The sequence below is a fragment of the Dromiciops gliroides genome, chromosome 2, assembly GCF_019393635.1.
Source record: "Dromiciops gliroides isolate mDroGli1 chromosome 2, mDroGli1.pri, whole genome shotgun sequence".
In the NCBI taxonomy this organism is placed as follows: Eukaryota; Metazoa; Chordata; class Mammalia; order Microbiotheria; family Microbiotheriidae; genus Dromiciops; species Dromiciops gliroides.
The window spans coordinates 292,923,340-292,941,838 of record NC_057862.1 but is presented as its reverse complement, the minus strand read 5'-3'; the positions used below and the strand labels follow the sequence as shown (position 1 = coordinate 292,941,838).

The window sequence follows — 18,499 nt, the reverse complement described above, 5'->3', positions numbered from 1 at the left end:
GACTTCCTCTGTGCAGCTTAAATATTTCCTAAGAATCTGTCATCAGTTTAACTGATAGATCTTAAAGTGCAAAGCACTTAAATACATTTTTATTTGAGCCACATACATGAGATAGGTATTTCAAATACTATGATCTCCATTTTATAGATTAGCACGGGATGGATTGGGTTGGGTTGGGTTGTGATTTGACTATAGGGTCACATTGCTAGTGTCAGAAGGAGGATATGAGCACATCATACATCTCCGAGTTCCAAGGCTAGTAGTATTCTATCCATTATTACATAATAGATGATCTTATATAGTTTTTGGAATGTTTAATTTTCTGAGAAAAGCTCTTAGAGGAATATTCATTCCAAAACAGGTGATCATAATGGCATAGTGGATAGAGGTGGCCTTGAGGCCAAGAAGATTTGGGTTCAGATCCTATCTCTGTTAGAAGCTGTGCGACCCAAGGCAAATCACATAATTTCTTGGTGTTCTAGACTAGGGCTTCTTAAACTTTGACTCACAAGCCCTTTTTACCCAAGAAATTTTTATGTGACCCTGGGCATATAGGTATATATAAATCAAACATTTACTGCCAAATTTTTTGTGATACCCCCCCCCCAATATTAAGTGATGGGGTTGCTCTAGACCAGAGATGTTAATCATGCAGTGCTCAACACTCCTGAGTGCTTCTTTGAACTAGATTAAAATGTAATTGTGAAATACTGAACTAAATAAAACAGATATTACACTTTAAAACTAAGTCATTATGTACCCTGCAAGGAACTTTTCTGTACAGATTACAGCCCCCTATTTCTACATGAGTTAGACACCACTGCAGAGACGCTGTCCACCTGTTTTTGCAGAAGTTCTGCATTGAGAGTTCCATGCCATTAAAAACACAGATCCTAAATAAATAAATAAAACCACAGATCCAGTTTCTTAGGAAACAAAATTTGTTTTCTTTGAGGGTACGTGAAGCTAGACCTAATATCCTACCTTGTAGCTAAAAGTGTTTTTCATTTTTCTTCTTAGTGGAAAAAAACACCCCTCTATAAATCAGGAAGTATAAAGTTTACTACCATATTGTATTATTATACTGCAGTAAAATACTGTTGCAGTGATGTAATGTTGATTTGACCATGAAGTCAGGAGAATTGGTTTCTAATCCTGGTTCTGCTGCTAACTCACTGTGACTTTGGGTAAATCACTTCACCTTTCTTGGCCCCTCATTAGGTGACACGTTCAGTATTATACTTTAAGACAGATTCTTAAATGGTTTTTGTGTGTATGTGTCATTGACATTCTGATGAAGGCTATGAACTCCTCAGAAAATTGTTTTTTAATAATTGAAGGAAATGCTAAATTTTACTTAGAGCTTAGTGAAAATAAAAATGTAATTTTTTTTCTTATCCAAGTTCATGGACCTTATGAAATCTGTATTGTAGACTTCAGTTTAACAACCCTCATTTTAAGGCCATATCTAGTCATTAATGTAATTCAGCATTCTAAAATTATTGGAGTAATATCAAAGCAATACCGATTGAAGAGAAGTGAATTTAGTATTGAGACAGGAGAGAATACCCAAATGACTGAGTACAAGCATAAATTTGGACCAGATTTGTGATTTCATTGGTCTAGGGAGCTCCTGCTGTGGAACTAGATGGGTAACCTAAAGTCTTAGCATTGACTAGAGCACTGAGAAGTTAAATGACTGCCCTTGGTTTATTTTAGAGGCAAGACTTGAACTCAGAACTTCTGGTTCTGAGGCCAGCTCTCAATCCATTCTGCCATGCTGCCTCACATATAGTATATGGTTATAATACTGTATATACTGTTTTATAATATATACTATAAACCACCTTAGGTAGAAGGATTTTTTTTGAAGACCCAAGTATTAAAATAGTACTTAATAGCAGTAATTAAAATATTGTTTAGAGTTGGCATTTACATATTTTTAATATTTATTTTCTCTTGTCTTCTCTTCACCTCCCCTCCCCCTTTCCGTTTTTTGATAAATCTATTATTAAATGAACTACCTCAACCTTGGAAATGGTAAAAAAAAAAAAGTGTGTGTGTGTCTTATAAAATAAATGCAGGCATTGGACCATGATAGTTCTTATCCCAGAAAAATAGTCATATCCTTGGTGATTTTGTACAAAAATAGAAGCAGTGGCACAGTAATGTTTAAAAATAAAATTTGAGAAAACTGAAGTTAAGGACCAAATGCCATATTTCATGAGTTATGATGAACCACAAATTTATAGGGTTAAAAAATAATCACTGATATTACAGAGCTTTCCATTTATTATTCACATAATAAATCAGTTAAGCATTATGTACCTACTATGGACCATGGTTATTTGACATTTACAGTTAGTCTGTGAGAGATAGTAAGTAGGTAGTGTAGGAAGAAAACTCAGAATTCTAAAGCTGCATTCATTATAGAGCTTCTTAGCTGTGATTTACCAATGGTCCGAGATGAGGACTTGAAAATTGAGTTGGATACTGAGCAATTACAAATGTCTGAAAAAGAACTGATGTATTGTTTTTAAAAAAAAACAACAGCATTTGTACACATATCTCTGCACCCACCCCCTTCACAATAAAAAGTGAAGTGAAACTGACACATCCATCCCATCCCACCCCCCAAAACCCTTTCAACCTTCTACTGAAAGAAAAAACATTTCATCTTCAGTCTTCTGATTGTTTACCATTTTCTTTTCATGAAATACCTCTTGAATCTGCTTTTTCCATTCTCTGTAAATTTATACAAATCATCCCCAGTTTTTCTGAATAATTCAAATTTGTTGTTTCTTCCCTAAAAAGTGCTATTAGTAACATGGGGCTCGCAATCTCTCTTTGACCTCATGTTGTTATATGCCTTGTAGCAGATGGACTGCCAGGTCAAAGGGTTCAAATAGTTTAGTGACTTTTTTTGAAAAGTTCCAAATTGTTTGAATTTTACCAACAGTATGAATTGAGTCCAATTTAATGTGAAGTGAAACTAGTGTTGTTAAAATGTCCATTTCTCTTAGTGATTGCTGTAATATTTTGTTTGTTAATTGCATTTCTTAAATCTGAAGTTCATTTATTCCTATCTTTTTGAACACTAAGCTAAGAAATGGTTCTTAGTATCATATTTTTGTATCTATTTCCTATAACAGATTTTATTCTGAGTTATTTGATTAAACTATTTTTCCTGATCTAGTTTCTCTGGTTTTGTTTCTGCAAATGTGTTTTAATTTTGTGTATTTAAAAATTCTAAATGTGGATTCTAATCTGTCCCCCCAGTTTTGGGGGGAAACATTCCATTATCTTGACACAATTTTAATATGAAATTTAAGATGTTATCTTTTATGAACACCTCTATCCTTTGGTTTAGAATTCTTATAACTGTGAAAAGTACCTCCTTTCATGCTGCTGATTTCACCCCCTTGTGTGGGTGTAATTTTTTTTTTAAAGCAGATTGAAAATCTATTTGTGATATATTGTGGAAATATGTTAAGTGCTGATCTAAACATTTTCTGCCAAACATAGCAGTTTTGCTAGTAGTGTTTGTCAAATAAGGAGGGTCGTATTTTGATAGTAGGTACTGAATGGATGACTAGCATCAGCTTTAAAAGTTACTACTAGACTGGTCTTCATAAGATGGAATCAAAGCACCTCATTCTGAAAGTGAGAAAAGGAGGAGAGCTGTGACCTTGGAAGAAATGTATGAGGCGACAATGGGCCTATACCATAAGAACTGTAAAGAAAAGTTCATTCTGGTATTTGGAGTTCAGGCTTAAAAATGAATTAGTTTTGGAAAAATTATAATGCTCGATGTCCAGTTTCAAGTAGCATACTTTCCACATCAAGCCTGCTGTTCTCAACATAGGGCTGGTACAACCACATAGATAAGTAGCTTAAGATGAGATCCTGGTTTGTAGCATGAGCGAGCTCTTCAACAATGGTGCGTTTGAGGAGTATTTCCTTCTTATACATTTCTGAAAGCTTATGGGAAACTTCATCTGAAATACATGGAAAAAGACGAGAAGATTTAAGGCAACACATGAGAACAAATAAAAGTTCACATTTATTTAGTGCTTTTATAGTTTACAAAATGCCTCCCCCTCCCCAAACAACTCTGCTATCCTTACTTAGAAATAGGAAAATGTAGGCCCAGAAAGTTTAGATGATTTGATCAAGGTCACTAAAAATAATAAGACTAAAAAGCTAACTTTTATGAAGGATTTTAAAGTTTGTGAGACCATTACAAACACAAACACAATCTCCTTCTTGAGCCCTTTACAGTGTATTACACCAGATTAAAATGTACCTGGGAAATACTTAGCAAATAAAAATACCACATAATGTTAATTTGTGGTTTTCTAAGTTAGTTTGTGGCCTTCAGGAGAGATCCAAAGGGATTAATCTCTATTTCAGTTGCTCTACACTCTTTGTGGTGTTTGCCAAGTGGCAAAGGTAGGATCTGAAGCCTGCAGTTTTGCTTCTATATCCAGATTCTAGTATGTTACCTGTGAACTCCTTAAATGAAGTACTCCTTTCAAGCTGGCTCCTTTCCTCTCTTAAGGATAGAAATCATCCTTAGGATTTAATTTCAAAGTCTAGTATAATGGGCTTTGAACTGTTTAGAAATTGCAACCTAACATGTACCCAATCTTATCCTTTCCTCCTTTTATGCCTCAAAAATCAGCAATTTTCAGGTTACTTACAAAAGTAGGTTGTGGGCCATGTATGGAAAAGAGGTGTTTGATAATTTCCATTTCCACGATGATAATTTTCTAGATTACAAATTCCTTTAGTGGTTGATGTTAACTTTTCCATTTTTACCTGTACCTTAGCCTGCAGAAGACAAAAAAAAAAAAAAAAGAATCTGAGCATCTTAATTTGAAATCTACTTTAATCTCATAATCAATGACTGAGTTCAGGCTTAAATACTTTGAGATGACATTTTTAATTCATAAATTTAAATTAGGTCTTTTTTTAACAGTGGGTTTTAAAATTGACATGTAATATAGCCAGCTTCTCTTCAATTTTTTATGGTGATAAATTGAGCATATTTTCATTGTTTGAGAAGTCAGAGGTTAAAGGATGGACAATTGGATGGGGAAATCTGTTAAATTAGTTCATCAGTCCTATGTCTTGGCCAGGTACTACAGCTGAACCATTTTTTAAAAGCTAGGTAAAAAATAGAAATAGTAAGAGATTGGGCTTTCAATGATCTAAAGTTGCTTGCAGCCACAAAAGTTTGTCTTGAACACCAATAGTCTTTCAGTGTCTCCAAATGCTCTTCCAATGTACCATGTGGTGAAAGAATTTTTTTCCTCCTTTCCTGGACCTTTTTGGCCCAGAGACAGAAGATATCTTGCCAGGGGTCATATAGTGAGTTAATGGTATATCATTTCCCCTCTGTAAGAACTATTATTATTTAGCTTTCTATTTCTTTTCTATTAACTTGCCAACACACAAAAAGAAGCAAAACAATTTGAAAATCAGAGCTGATAAACTTTCTTTGGGTGGGACAATGAGGGCTAAGTGATTTGCCTAGGGTCACACAGCTAGTAAGTGTCAAGTGTCTGAGGCCGGATTTGAACTCATGCCCTCCTGGATCCAGGGCCAGTGCTTTATCTACTGCACCACCTAGCTGCCCCTCAAGAGCTGATACTTTTTTTTTTTCTGTTTAGAATTTTATTTTCCAAAATATATGTTAAAACAAATTTTGAAATGAATTTTTAAAAACTTTGTGTTCCAACTTTTCTTCCTCTCTCCCTTCCCACCCCCCACTCCCAAGAACTCAAGAAATTCAGTATGTTATACATGAGGCTGATACACTTTCAAAGACAGACTTTATCTTTTGACTCTACAGTATGTAACACTGCTATTCAAGACCTTTATTAGGTGCTTTATAGTGGAGTAGGAGAATATGGCTTAATCTACAAATAATTAAAACATGACCCATACATAAGAAAGGTGAAGTGGGCAAATACAGTAAACTGAAGAGGGTCCAAGAGATTGAAGGAAGCTTCCTGGAGAAGCTGCTCTTTAAGTCTATATATAATAAAGGCTAAGAAGTCATCAGGAGACAAAGTAAGTGAATGGTAGATTGCATTCCACAGCTAAATTCTCTCTTTTTTTTTTTTAGTGAGGCAATTGGGGTTAAGTGACTTGCCCAGGATCACACAGCCAGTAAGTGTTAAGTGTCTGAGGCCGTCACAGCTAAATTCTTAATATGTTTTCCTATAATTTATAAAAATCACACTTGGATGTGACAGAATTCATAGTATTCATCAGTTCTGTTCTTACACGAAATATTCTGTACCATAAATACGTGTGTAAATCTCAGAATATCTAGTGCGTAGTACATGATGTAGAAGGCAAAAATTTGTGAAGTGAGCACTTTGAAACACCTGGATAATCAAGAGGCCCAGATTCTTTATTAGCTACTGAAATTAAGGAACTTAACCATTCAATTTCTCACCATAATAAAAAATTCAAAGGTCATTTAGCTAGTTTTTAACAAGTAGGAATCCCATCTATAACAGATCGATCAATCAACATTAAATGCCTACTATGTGGCAGGTACTGTCTTAAGCACTGGAAATACGAAAGACAGTCCTTGCCCTCAAAGAACTTACAATCTAAAGGGGTAAGACAACATACAAACAAATATATACAGAGCAAGCTATATTGAGGATAAACAGGAAATAATTAAGACTAGATTTAAGAAGAGTTGGAGAAGGCTTCCAGTAAAAGATAATATTTAGTTGGGACTTAAAGGAAACTAGGAGGTTCACAGGAGGAGTGAAGAGAGTTTTACACGCATTGAGGAGAGTCAGAGAAAATGCCTGTAGCCAAGCAATATGGAGTGTCTTGTTCATGGAACAGCCAGGAAGCCAGTGTCACTGGACTGAACAGTATGTTTCAGGGAATAAGACATAAGAAGAGTGGGAAGGTAGGAGGGCGCAAGATTGTGAAGGCTTTGGGTGTTGAACAGAGCATTTTGATCCTGGGGGCAATAAGGAGCCACTGGAGTTTACTGAGTGGGGTGTTGGGGGGCAGGGACAGGGGGGTTGACATAGACCTGTGTTTTAGGGAAATCTTTAGTGGCTGAATGGAGGGTGGATTGGAGTGGGGAGAGTCTTGAGGTAGGCAGACCATCAGCACATTGTTGCAATAATCAAGGCGAAATGATGAAGGCCAGCACTAGAGTTGTGGCAGTGTCAGAGGAGAGAAGAGAGCATATTGGAGAGATGTAAAAATGACATGGACAGACCTTGCAACAGATTGGATATGGGGAGTGAAATATAGTGAGGAATCCTAGATGACTCCTAGAGTGGAAACCTGAGGAACTAGTAGGATGGTACTGTCCTCTAAAGTAATTAAGGAAAAGGGAGTGGGGGGGGGGTGTTAGGGTGAAAGACAATCAGTTCTATTTTGGATCTATTGAGTTTGAGATATCTACTAGACATCTAGATGTCTGAAAGGCAGTTGAAAATGCAAAACTGGAAGTCAGCATAGGTAGATTTGAGAATCATCAACATAGATGGTCATTAAATCCATGGGTACCCCATACACCCCCTTATTCTTACTCATAATCTTGCTGGCAAGATTCTTGCCCGAGTCCTTAATTAGCTGATCCTTCAGCTGGAAGATAGTCATCTGCTGGAGAGCTAATGTGGCTTTAGAAAGTGCTGAAGAACTATCACCATGTTTTTTTCTGCCTGACAAGTCCAGGAGAAATGCCAGGCACAGAACAGCGATCTGTATACACTTGTTGATCAGACCAAGGCCTTTGATACTGTCAGTTATGAGGGCTTATGGAAGATCATGGTGATGTGAGAATCAGAGCGCTACTAACCTACTAAGAAAGATATTGCAGGGAAGCTTGGCCATGAGGAGAAAGTGTGAGCTGACCTCTGGAGGTTTCAAAGGTCAGATTGGCATCAGGAAGTGATGTCTGCCACCTGTGGATGGTGTCAGTCTGTACTACCACTCAATTAGCTTGGATGGCCCTGCTTCCTGGTTTTTTTTGTTTGTTTTGTTTTGGGGTTTTTTACATATAAGGTATTTTATTTTTTCAGTTACATGTAAAGATAGTTCTCAACTTTTGTTTATATAAGCTTTACAATTTCAGATTTTTCTCCCTCCCTCCCCCCTCCCCTAGACAGCAGGTAATCTGATATAGGTTATATCTATATATCTTTATACATATACATAGATATATATATCTATACACATACACACACACATATATATATATATACACATAACATTAATCCTATTTCTGCATTAGTCCTGTTATAAGAGAAAAAATCAGAGCAATGATGAAAAACCTCAAAATAGAAAAAAACCCAACAGCACCAAATACAAAAGAAATAGTATGGTTCATTCAGCATCTATATTCCACAGTTCTTTTTTTTTTTTCTTGGATTTGGAGATCCTCTTCTATCATGAGTTCCTTGGAACTCTTCTGTACCATTGCATTGGTGAGAAGAATATAGTCCATCACAGTAGATCAACACTCAATGTTGATGATACTGTGTACAATGTTCTTCTGGTTCTGCTCATCTCACTCATCATCAGCTCACGCAAGACCCTCCAGGTTTCTCTGAACTCCTCCTGCTCATCATTTCTTACAGCACAATAGTATTCCGTTGTATTCATATACCACAACTTGTCCAGCCATTCCCCAATTGATGGGCACCCCCTCAACTTCCAATTCCTTGCTACCATGTAAAGAGCAGCTATAAATATTTTTGTACATGTGGGTCCCTTTCCTCTTTCCATGATTTCTTTGGGAAAAAGACCTAAAAGTGGTATTGCTGGGTCAAAGGGTATGCACTCTGCTTCCTGTTTTACAGGAGGCTTCTGGGAGAAGCAGGGGTCTTTGGGTTCCGGACTTGGGGCTTGGTGGGAGGACGGATGCTGGCTCTTAGCTAGCTAGACGAAGGCTGTTTTACCTCTTTCTCTCTTCACTAACTTCTAATACACTTTAATAAATACTTAAAAGGCTAAACTCTTGCTAAAGCTTCTAATTTAAGGCGACCACTCATTAGATTTTAGATATCACAGCTAGAATTTTAGACCTTACACTGAAATTTGGTTGCCTAGAGAAGTTCATTGGCTGAGATGATTACCCACCAAGATAAGGCATTAGACATTGAAGTTCTCTCTTTAGCAGAACTGCCAAGGATTCAAACCCTACTACAGAGAGTGTAACTCAGACGAGGTGGTCATGTAGTCCTATGCCAAATGCACGCTTACCTAAAAGACTTATTTTACAGAGAACTCTGTAGACCTTTAATTGGTAGGCAGCCTAATGTCTCTTTTCTCCCACACTTTCCTTTGGAGCCTCCTAAATGCTTAGCTAGCTCTAGCAATGGGTGTGTCAATCTAATCATCTATGTGTACATCCCTGAAAAGTATATTGACAAGGTAAATTAATTTATCCATAGCATTCAATATTTCTCTGTTTGCTAAAACTGATGGTCCTACTTATGAATTGTGTAGTGCTGGCTGTTGGCAGACTTTGTTCTCTTGTGGTTAACTGTCAGGCCAAAGTTAGTACAAGTGGCAGAAAATCAATCCATACTTTGTTGCATCTCTGCCTTACAGGTTGTATTGATTAAATGCACAATCATCTGTGAACAAAAAGTTGTGCACCAACTCTCCCTCCACTTTAGTCTTGGCTTATAGCCCTTACAAATTAAATAATTCACCATCAGTGCAGTAGCTGACCGGATGCCATTTTTGTCATTGTTGAATGGAGAACTCACACCAGGAAAGCACTCACATGGTGGTCAGAAGAAGTGGTAGAAGGACACTCTTGAGGTTTCTCTGTCTGAAGAACTTTAGTATCAATTGTGAGACATAGTAGACTGGCACAGGACCAAAGAAGGTGCTACATTCCATGAACAAAGTAGAATTGCAGTAGCATGAAGGAAATGTGAGTTGTGTAAATCCAGGGATATCTCTATTCCAAATGTTCTAATAGACTACTTGTACCTAACCTGTGGTACAGTCTTTCGAACTTGTACTGGACTGATCAGCCAGAATTGAAAGCACTATATACCCTGACACCAACATTGTGGTGTCACTGGTCCTCTTTGAAACGAAGGGTGAACAACAACAAACCCATGGAAGTAGGATCATCAATTCTACTTGAAGACCCCCAGTTTTAGGGAGCTTATTACCTTATAAGGCAGTCCATTTCATTGCTGGATGTTTGTTTGTTAGGAACCTCTTCCTTCTTTTGAGTGGAAATATAGTTCCTTGTTATGTACCTTCCCCACTGGTTCTAGTTCTTCCTGTGTGACCAAGCAGAACAAGTCTCCTACTGTATTTCCATGACAATATTTCAGATGTCTGAATCTTAGTCCAGCTCATGACTTATAGAGACATAGCTGTTAGCCCACCCATAGTCGACTGTCCAGTGCCCTGGTTACTTGCTTGTGAACTGAATTTATGATCTTGGGGCTGAAACAATGTGATTGCTTCTTGTTTTGGTGCTTTCTTATGATGTTTGTTAAAGGAATAGTGGGAGACAGCCAGGGTCTTTGCCAGTAAGGATTATTTTATTTTTGGTATTTGTATTCCCAAGTCTGGCACACAGTAGGTGCTCAAAAAATGCTTGTTAATTGGTTGGCCTAGATTCAAATCCCAGATCTATTACTAGCTTTGTTAATGTGGGCAAGTCACTTAGCCTATCTGGGCCTCAATTTTTACATTTGTAAAATAAGGGTGTTAGAGTAGACACTCTTTAACTTTCAGTTCTAAGTTCTATGATTCTATACTATATATGGAGACAGCTATTATGTACCTGCCAAATCCTACTGTTTCCAAATTAAACATCCCTTATTTCCTTCAAAATGTTCCTTAAATAGGATATATTCAAGTCTCCTTTAGACCAAGGATTAAAAAAACCCACAAAAACCACACAATTTATTTCAAAAGAGCAGAAATGGGTCAACTTTGGGTTCTCCTTGAAAACAAGCTACTTAGGCTAGATTTAAAAGGAAAATTAGTTGATCTTTATAACCATGTTTAGTTGATAAAGAGTCTTCAAGAGATAGATATTGTTAGAAAAAAGGAGTAACAAATGACAGCAAATGAAGAAAAAACAAGACAAAAAATCTAGCACAGGGAAAATAGCAATTGGACATAAGGCAGCAATAGAATAATGAATACTGAAGACTTGGGCTTATGTCCTGCCACTAAAATTGAGTATTTACTCTGTGATCCTGGGCAAATCACTCAACCTCTCAGTGAAACTAAGATTACAAGTTACAAAGCAGTTGTTGAATGAGGCCTGTATCACTGGAGGGAGTCTGAACACCAGGAGCTCCTCCCATTTATCTCCAAAAGAAGAGAGAGGAGAGAGTCTCCTTCCTCTAACATTAAATCAAAGCTTTTCTTCCTTATGGTGCTAAGAGCAGATTATAGGCCATAAAGTTTTATACTAGCAGATCTAGGGGAAGAAAATCTGAGGACATTAGCATAGAAACAGGTCCTGAATTACATCCATGTAATGGAACCACTGTTGTGTTGTAGGCTAGACCTTAAGAAAGCCTTGTTTTGTTTCTCTTTAATGTAATATTGTGTAGTATTCCTATCTATGTTTGTCTTATCTTCCTAAAATGCAATATCCATGATGACAGATACTAAGCCTAGCAAAATGCTCAGTACACAAAAGGTACTGAAAAAATGGTGACCGGGAGTCATCAGATGTTAAAATTCTATTTAGTACCCTGGCTAATAAGGCGGGTTAAAATATAACATTGGGGGCAGCTAGGTGATGCAGCGGATGGAGCACCAGCCCTGGATTCAGGAGGATCCGAGTTCAAATCCAGCCTCAGACCCTTGACACTTACTAGCTGTGTGACCCTGGGCAAGTCACTTAACTCCAATTGCCTCATCAAAAAAAAAAAAAGTAACATTATTTATGAAACCCTGTTTTGATACCTCATTGTGCCATGGAGGTGACTCTTAGCGCTAGAATCTGGCTGAAAGTAGAATGGGAATTTTGGTAGGGCCTCATAATCTTGAAAATCTTCAAACAGAAGGCTGTATATCTCATCCTCAAATCAGTTTAGTCACATTTGAAGAGGCTCATAAACAGATTCTACAAGGTGGTGGATTTTAAAGACATGGCAATTTATATCTTGAAGGGATTATGATCTACAAAGAAGGATGGAGTACTCAAAATTACATTACAGATGCCTAAAGTGCTGAAATTAATGAGCACTACACTATAGTAAGGTTTCTAACCAAAATGGTTAAGTAAAATTTAAAACAAAACACGATATTTAGTCATTTCAAGGAATAAGCTTCCAAATTTATTTATGTAGAAGTTTATCCTCTGAAGACATCAGGTAGATGAGGAATTAACCTGGACTAATACTTTAGTTAATGAACTTGTGAGGATGATTTCAGCTTAGACTCTTACCAAGTTTTCCAAGGTGTCATGAAGTTCCTTGCACAACATTTCAAGTTCTTCATTATATTTGGGATGTACCTTTTGAGAATGAAAGCCAGACACAAAACTGTTGCATTCTAGTTCTACCTTGTCTTCAGTACTATATAAACATAGAAAGCAATAAGGATACAAAACATTTTAATACACTGTTCAGTAGAGTGAATACGAGAAAACCAAAACCACAAATAACATCCCAGAGTTAAAGGGACCTCGTAAGTTATCTAGTCTAAACCACATCGGAAACAGTCCTGTTTGTGGTATTAATGATGGGTCATTCATTAGATGAAAAGTCAGACTTGGAAGGGACCTAAGAGATCTAACTTCCCCACTTTTTAGATGAAGAAACAGAGGCCCAGAAAGATTTAGTGCTCTATCTAATGTCACAAAAAGAGCAGAGCAGAGCAGAGATTTGGGCTTGGCGTCTTTGACTCTTTTCCATGACAGCCTGTTGCTACCCAGTTTTTGCTTGAACACCTATCTTGACGGAAGAATCATTCATGCAGCATTCATTACCTTTCACTGCTGTAATGAAAAATGCCTCTTTGTGTCTTTCAACTATTATTCCTACTTAATGAATCTTCTGAGACCAAGCTGAACTCATCTCAACCATCTGTTTATGCAAATGGCCCCATAAATTTGTATATTGCTTTATGGTTATTATATTTTAAAATTATAAATATTTAATTTTCACACATTTTATTTATTCCCATATGCTGCACAAGATGGACATTGTTTTATCTTGATAAAGTACATTGATTTATTTGTTGTATAATGCACCTAATTATATTTTCTTCTGAATAAAACTGAGTTGATCATTTGTATCTGTCAAAAATCAAAAGACCAACTATTCTACCTAATTACTCATTGGAAAAAGTTTAGAATGAGGGAAATGTGAAATAAACTACTTGTGCTTTGAATTTTACATATACTCACAGTGCACTGATTTTGATGTTTCCTATTTTGTTTGCAACAGAAAACCCCACGTTGTTGAGAGTCTCCCATTTCAATAATAAATTGTGCCAATCTGCAGCATTGTCCTTAATTTTTCTTGCACTGACAGATAAGACAGTTCTTTTGGGAGTAACTATGCCAGAGTTCTTCACTATGCAAAGAAAGGGATAGAAAAAAAATCATGTTTCACTTTTAAAAAGTAGGAGAATCTGTTAGGCTGGAAACAATTCTACAACAGTTTTTCTTTCACCGAATACGGCAGCTGAAAGGACTTAACAGTCTTAAAACTACTGAATTCAGAGATGTCAGAAACAGAACGTGAAATGTTAGAACTAGCAGGATCTTTGAATCAAAGAACCACTGACTGGCAGAAAAGTCCTCAGAATTGTCAAAAATTAAAGTCAGACTTGGAAGGGACCACAGAATTGCAGAATATAACCACTCACCTTTAAGTAGCCCCTTAAAGTTCTTGGAGGTTTACAAAAAACTGAGAGGCCTTACAATCACTGAAAATATAACAGAATTATTCTAGACTCCTAGAGGTTTACATGCACTTAATTTACAACAGCCCAGTAGGGCTCTGAGAGGTGTTGTTACTTTCCTAAGATGACAGTCTGGTAACCAGCAGAGCTCCATGCCTGAGGGACAGCAAGGTGGTATAGTGGACAGAACACTTTGGTACTTAAATCACTAGGAAGCCTTGTCAGTGGGGAAAAGCCTTAGTTTAGTGGGCAGAGTGCTACGCCTGGAGTCTGAAAGACTCAGGTTCAAATTCAGATTCAGACACTTATTAGCTGTGTAACCCTGTGTGTTGTTTAAAATATTGGGGAGCTAGCCTGTTTCTGTCTAAATTATTGGGGAACTAGGCTGGGGTTTTCTAAAATATTGCTACTTATAAATTAATGGCAGTAAGCATTTATTATTAATTAAGATCTTATATTACTAAAGTATTGACCATGTCTCTGACTGACTTCCCCATTAGTTACAGGCCTAAGTAATTACATACCCAGCATGCGGTAAGAGTCCCAGGAAGGAGAGGAGAGGGTGTGCCTAGTTCAAGAGTGCCTCCCGTCTCCCGTGCAAGAGAGAGAGCATTGACCACATTTAACACAAGCTGAAAACCCCCCAGCACCATATTGTCTCTAAGAGAGAGCACATGACCCCAAGCAGAGTTCAGAAACTCTACGTTACCTAAAGAGAATGCTCATGAACTAGACAACCTTTTTTGCCTAGTGTGCCACCCAGAATGGCATTCACCTCATCATCTCAGTCTTTTTCCTCTTCAGATAGAGGTGGCTCTTACACACTGCTCAAAGCTAATTGGCTAGAATCATTCAATTCCATTGGTTGACATGACCTGAGGATGGTCCATATTAAAATAAGCTGTACTGTGGGTGATGACATCAGGGTCTAGTGAAAGACAGACCCCGTGAGAGCAAAGGTGCTTTCAAATAGGTGTGGTTTCTTATCTCCATTCTTCACTGAGCTAGTCACAAAGAACCTTATTTCTAATGAACCTTTGGGCTGGCTCTAAAAGAGACCAGAGAGAAAGTTCTTAAGGTAAACCTTCAAGTGGGGGTGAAGAGAGAGCTAAGACTGGGTCCCAGTGTCCCAAGAAATCCAATATCAATAATTATTTTCTCACATCTAGATAAGTAATTTAAACTCTGCCTGCTTTAGTTTACTCAATTGTAAAATGGGATAATAATAGCACTAACTCCCATAGTATTAATCTAAAACCAAGAGCAAGCATCATCTGTGATGGGGATAAGCTAGAAGCCTTTCCTAAGATGAAGGTTCGTGAAGAAAGGATGTCCTTTATCACCACTACTATTCAAATATTGGGTTTTTTTGGTGAGGCAATTGGGGTAAAGTGTCACACAGCTAGTAAGTGTCAAGTGTCTGAGGCCGGATTTGAACTCAGGTCCTCCTGAATCCAGGGCTGGTGCTTTATCCACTACGCCACCTAGCTGCCCCCATTACTATTCAATTTTGTACAAGATAATACTACCTGTAGCACTAAGACAAGACAAAAAATTAAAGAAAAGTGATGGCAAAGAGGAAACAAAAAGATTACTTTTTGCAGATGACAGGATGGTTCACATAGAGAGTCCTTGCAAGTCAACTGTTGTTGTTTGTCCTTCATTCTTGAAGAGGACCATGACATCAGGATGATGTCATGACTTGTACTGAATTAGATTTAAGTGAGGGAGGGCTGTGCAAGGTTACCAACCTCATTCTCTCCTCCAGAGCCATCTGGGTCCAGTGGCAAGATATACATCAAGATGACTAGAGATGGCCCTGGATGTTTAAGGCAATTGTGATTAAGTAACTTTCCCAGGATCACACAACTAGTAAGTGTCTAAGGTAAAATTTGAACCTAGGTCCTCCCAACTTCAGGGCCAGTGCCCATCCACTGTGCCACTTAGCTGTTCAACTAAAAAACTAACTGAAACAATTAACTTCAGCAAAGTTGAAGGATATAAAATAAACACACAAATTGTTAGCATTTATGTAGATTATCAATAAAATCTAGCAAGAAAATAAAGAAATTTCATCTAAAATAATTATGGAAATCATAAAGTACTTGGAAGTTGGCCTGCCAAGGCACACACAAGGACTTACATGAACAGAACTACAAAACACTCCACACAAATAAAGGTAGATATAAATATCTAGAGAAATATTAATTTCTCATGGGTAGATTGTGAGTCAATATAATAGAAATGATCATACTACCTAAATTAATTTATTTATTCAGTACCATACTAATCAAACTCCCAAAGAATTACTCTATAAAGCAAGAAAAATAATACCAAAATTCAAAACAATTTGGAACAGGGCAAGAAATAGAGAGTATGATCAGTGTAACAGATTAGTTACATAATATACAGAAGCAAATGAGCATAGTAACCTTACATTTGATAAACCTGAAGATCCCTGCTATTGGGACAAAAACTCATTATTCAACAAAAACTGTGGGGAAAACTGGAAAGTAGTCTGGCAGAAACCAGGCACAGATCAATAAACGATTTAGATATAAATGGTGACATAAGCCAATTAGTATAGTATGAAGGAAATTATCCCTCATATTTATGGATAGGGGAAGAGTTCACGACCAAACAAAATACAGAGAGGTTCACAGGAGGTAAAAGAGATACTTTAGATTACATAAAATTTAATTTTTTTCACTTAATAGTATTTTATTTTCCCCCAAATTACATGTAAAGATAGTTTTCAACATTCAGTTTTATAAGATTTTGAGTTCCAACTTTTTCTCCCTGTTCCTTCCCTCCTCGGCTCAAGACAGCAAGCAATCTGATATAGGTTATACATGTGCAATCATGATTACACATAATTAAAAAGCCTTTGCACAAACAAAATCAATGCAGCTAAAATTAGAAGAAAAGGTAGAAACTGGGGGGAAATCTCCACAGTAAGTTTCTCTGATAAAGGCCTCATTTCTAGGATAAAAAATGAACTAAATCAAATTTATAAAAAATCCACTCTTCAATTGATAAATGGCCAAAAGACATATATAAGTAATTTTAGGAAAATGCTTTAAATTACTAATAATTAGAGAAATGAAAACTCTGAGGTACAACCTCATATCCATCATAAAATGACAAATGTCAGAGGGTCTGTAGGAAAACAAGTACACTAATGCATGGTTGGTGGAGCTCTGAAATAGTCCAACCATTCTGTAAAGCATTTGGTAATCCCTAAACCCTATCATTAAATTGTGCATATCCTTGGACCCAGTAATACTGATACACCAAAAAGATCAAAGAGGAGAAGTACCCATAAATACAAAAATATTTATAGCAGCTCTTTTTTTTTTTTTTTTTTTTTGGTGATAGCATAGAACTGGAAACTGAGGGGAAGCCCATCATTTGTGGCTTAACAAGCTATGGTATATGACTAGGATGACATATTATAAGAAATGATGAAGGGGATACTTTCAGAAAGACCTGAAAAGACTTTTATGAACTGATCCATGGTGAAATGCACAGAACCAAGAAAACAATTTATACAATAACAGTGTTATTTTAAAGGTAACGGGAATGGCTAAATGAGCTGTGGGATGTGATGGTGATAGAATATTATTGTGCTATAAGAAATGAAAAGCAGGATAATTTTAGAAAGGCCTGGAAAGACTTGTATGAACTGAGGTATGGTGAAGTGAGCAGAACCAAGAGAACATTGTGCACAGAAACAGCAAACAGAAACATTGTTTGCTGAAGAACTGTGAACGACTTAACCATTCTCAGCAATACAATGATTCAAGACAACGCCAAAGGACTAATGAAGCATAGCATCCACCTCCAAAGAGAGAAATGATATTGAATGAACACAGACGTAAGCATGCCATTTTCCACTTTCTCTCAAGTTTTCTTATAAAAAAATTACTAATATGATGTTTTACATAATTGCACATGTAACCTATAGCTCACTGCCTGCTGCCTTGGGGAGGGAGGGAAGAAAGGATAGGATTTGGAACTCAAAACTATAAATAAAAATGTTAATTATTAAACTTTAAATTAAAATGTTTATTATTAAAGATAATTAACTCTGAAAACCTTAATATCTGATCCAGACAATGATCACAATTCTAAAGGACTCATGATGAAACATTCCATTCACCTACAGAAACAGAGAAAAAGTGCTAATGGACTGGAATACACTTTCTTCTCTTTCGTCTGGACGTGGCAGATGTGTGCATTTGTTTTGTAGGACTACAAATTTGTAAAGGATTTTGTTTTTCTTGCCTTCTCAATGGATGAGGGAGAGGAAGGGGGAAGGGAAAGAATTTGAGATTGGAAATAAAATAAAACGTAACTTAAAAAAAAAAGACACTGTAGGCCGTACGGCGAAACTCTAAATTTGCATCACTCACCGTCCATGACTTTAACGCCCAAGACTCAGCCGGAGCGGACCGGAGGAACTTTGAAGGAAGATCCGGAGCCAACCGGAAGCGCCTTCATCGTAACTTCCGATATCAACTTTCCCACATCAACAGCCACTTGTGGCTGTTCCGCTCCAGCTTGCCCCGCCCCGTGCCGGCAGCCTTGACGACTGTTG

General features: G+C 37.1%; 1 protein-coding gene across 1 annotated transcript; it reads right to left on the bottom strand.

The window, feature by feature from the left end:
• Positions 1–2,274: 2,274 nt before the first annotated feature.
• Positions 2,275–18,456, bottom strand: LOC122739676 (cyclin dependent kinase 2 interacting protein). The gene is made up of 5 exons (XM_043981324.1): positions 18,315–18,456; positions 13,400–13,568; positions 12,437–12,566; positions 4,704–4,833; positions 2,275–3,998 (listed from the first exon to the last, which is right to left on the bottom strand). Exons 1-5 carry the CDS (start codon positions 18,319–18,321, stop codon positions 3,799–3,801), a joined length of 636 nt encoding a protein of 211 aa, XP_043837259.1. The 5' UTR covers positions 18,322–18,456; the 3' UTR covers positions 2,275–3,798.
• Between the last annotated feature and the right edge of the window lie 43 nt (positions 18,457–18,499).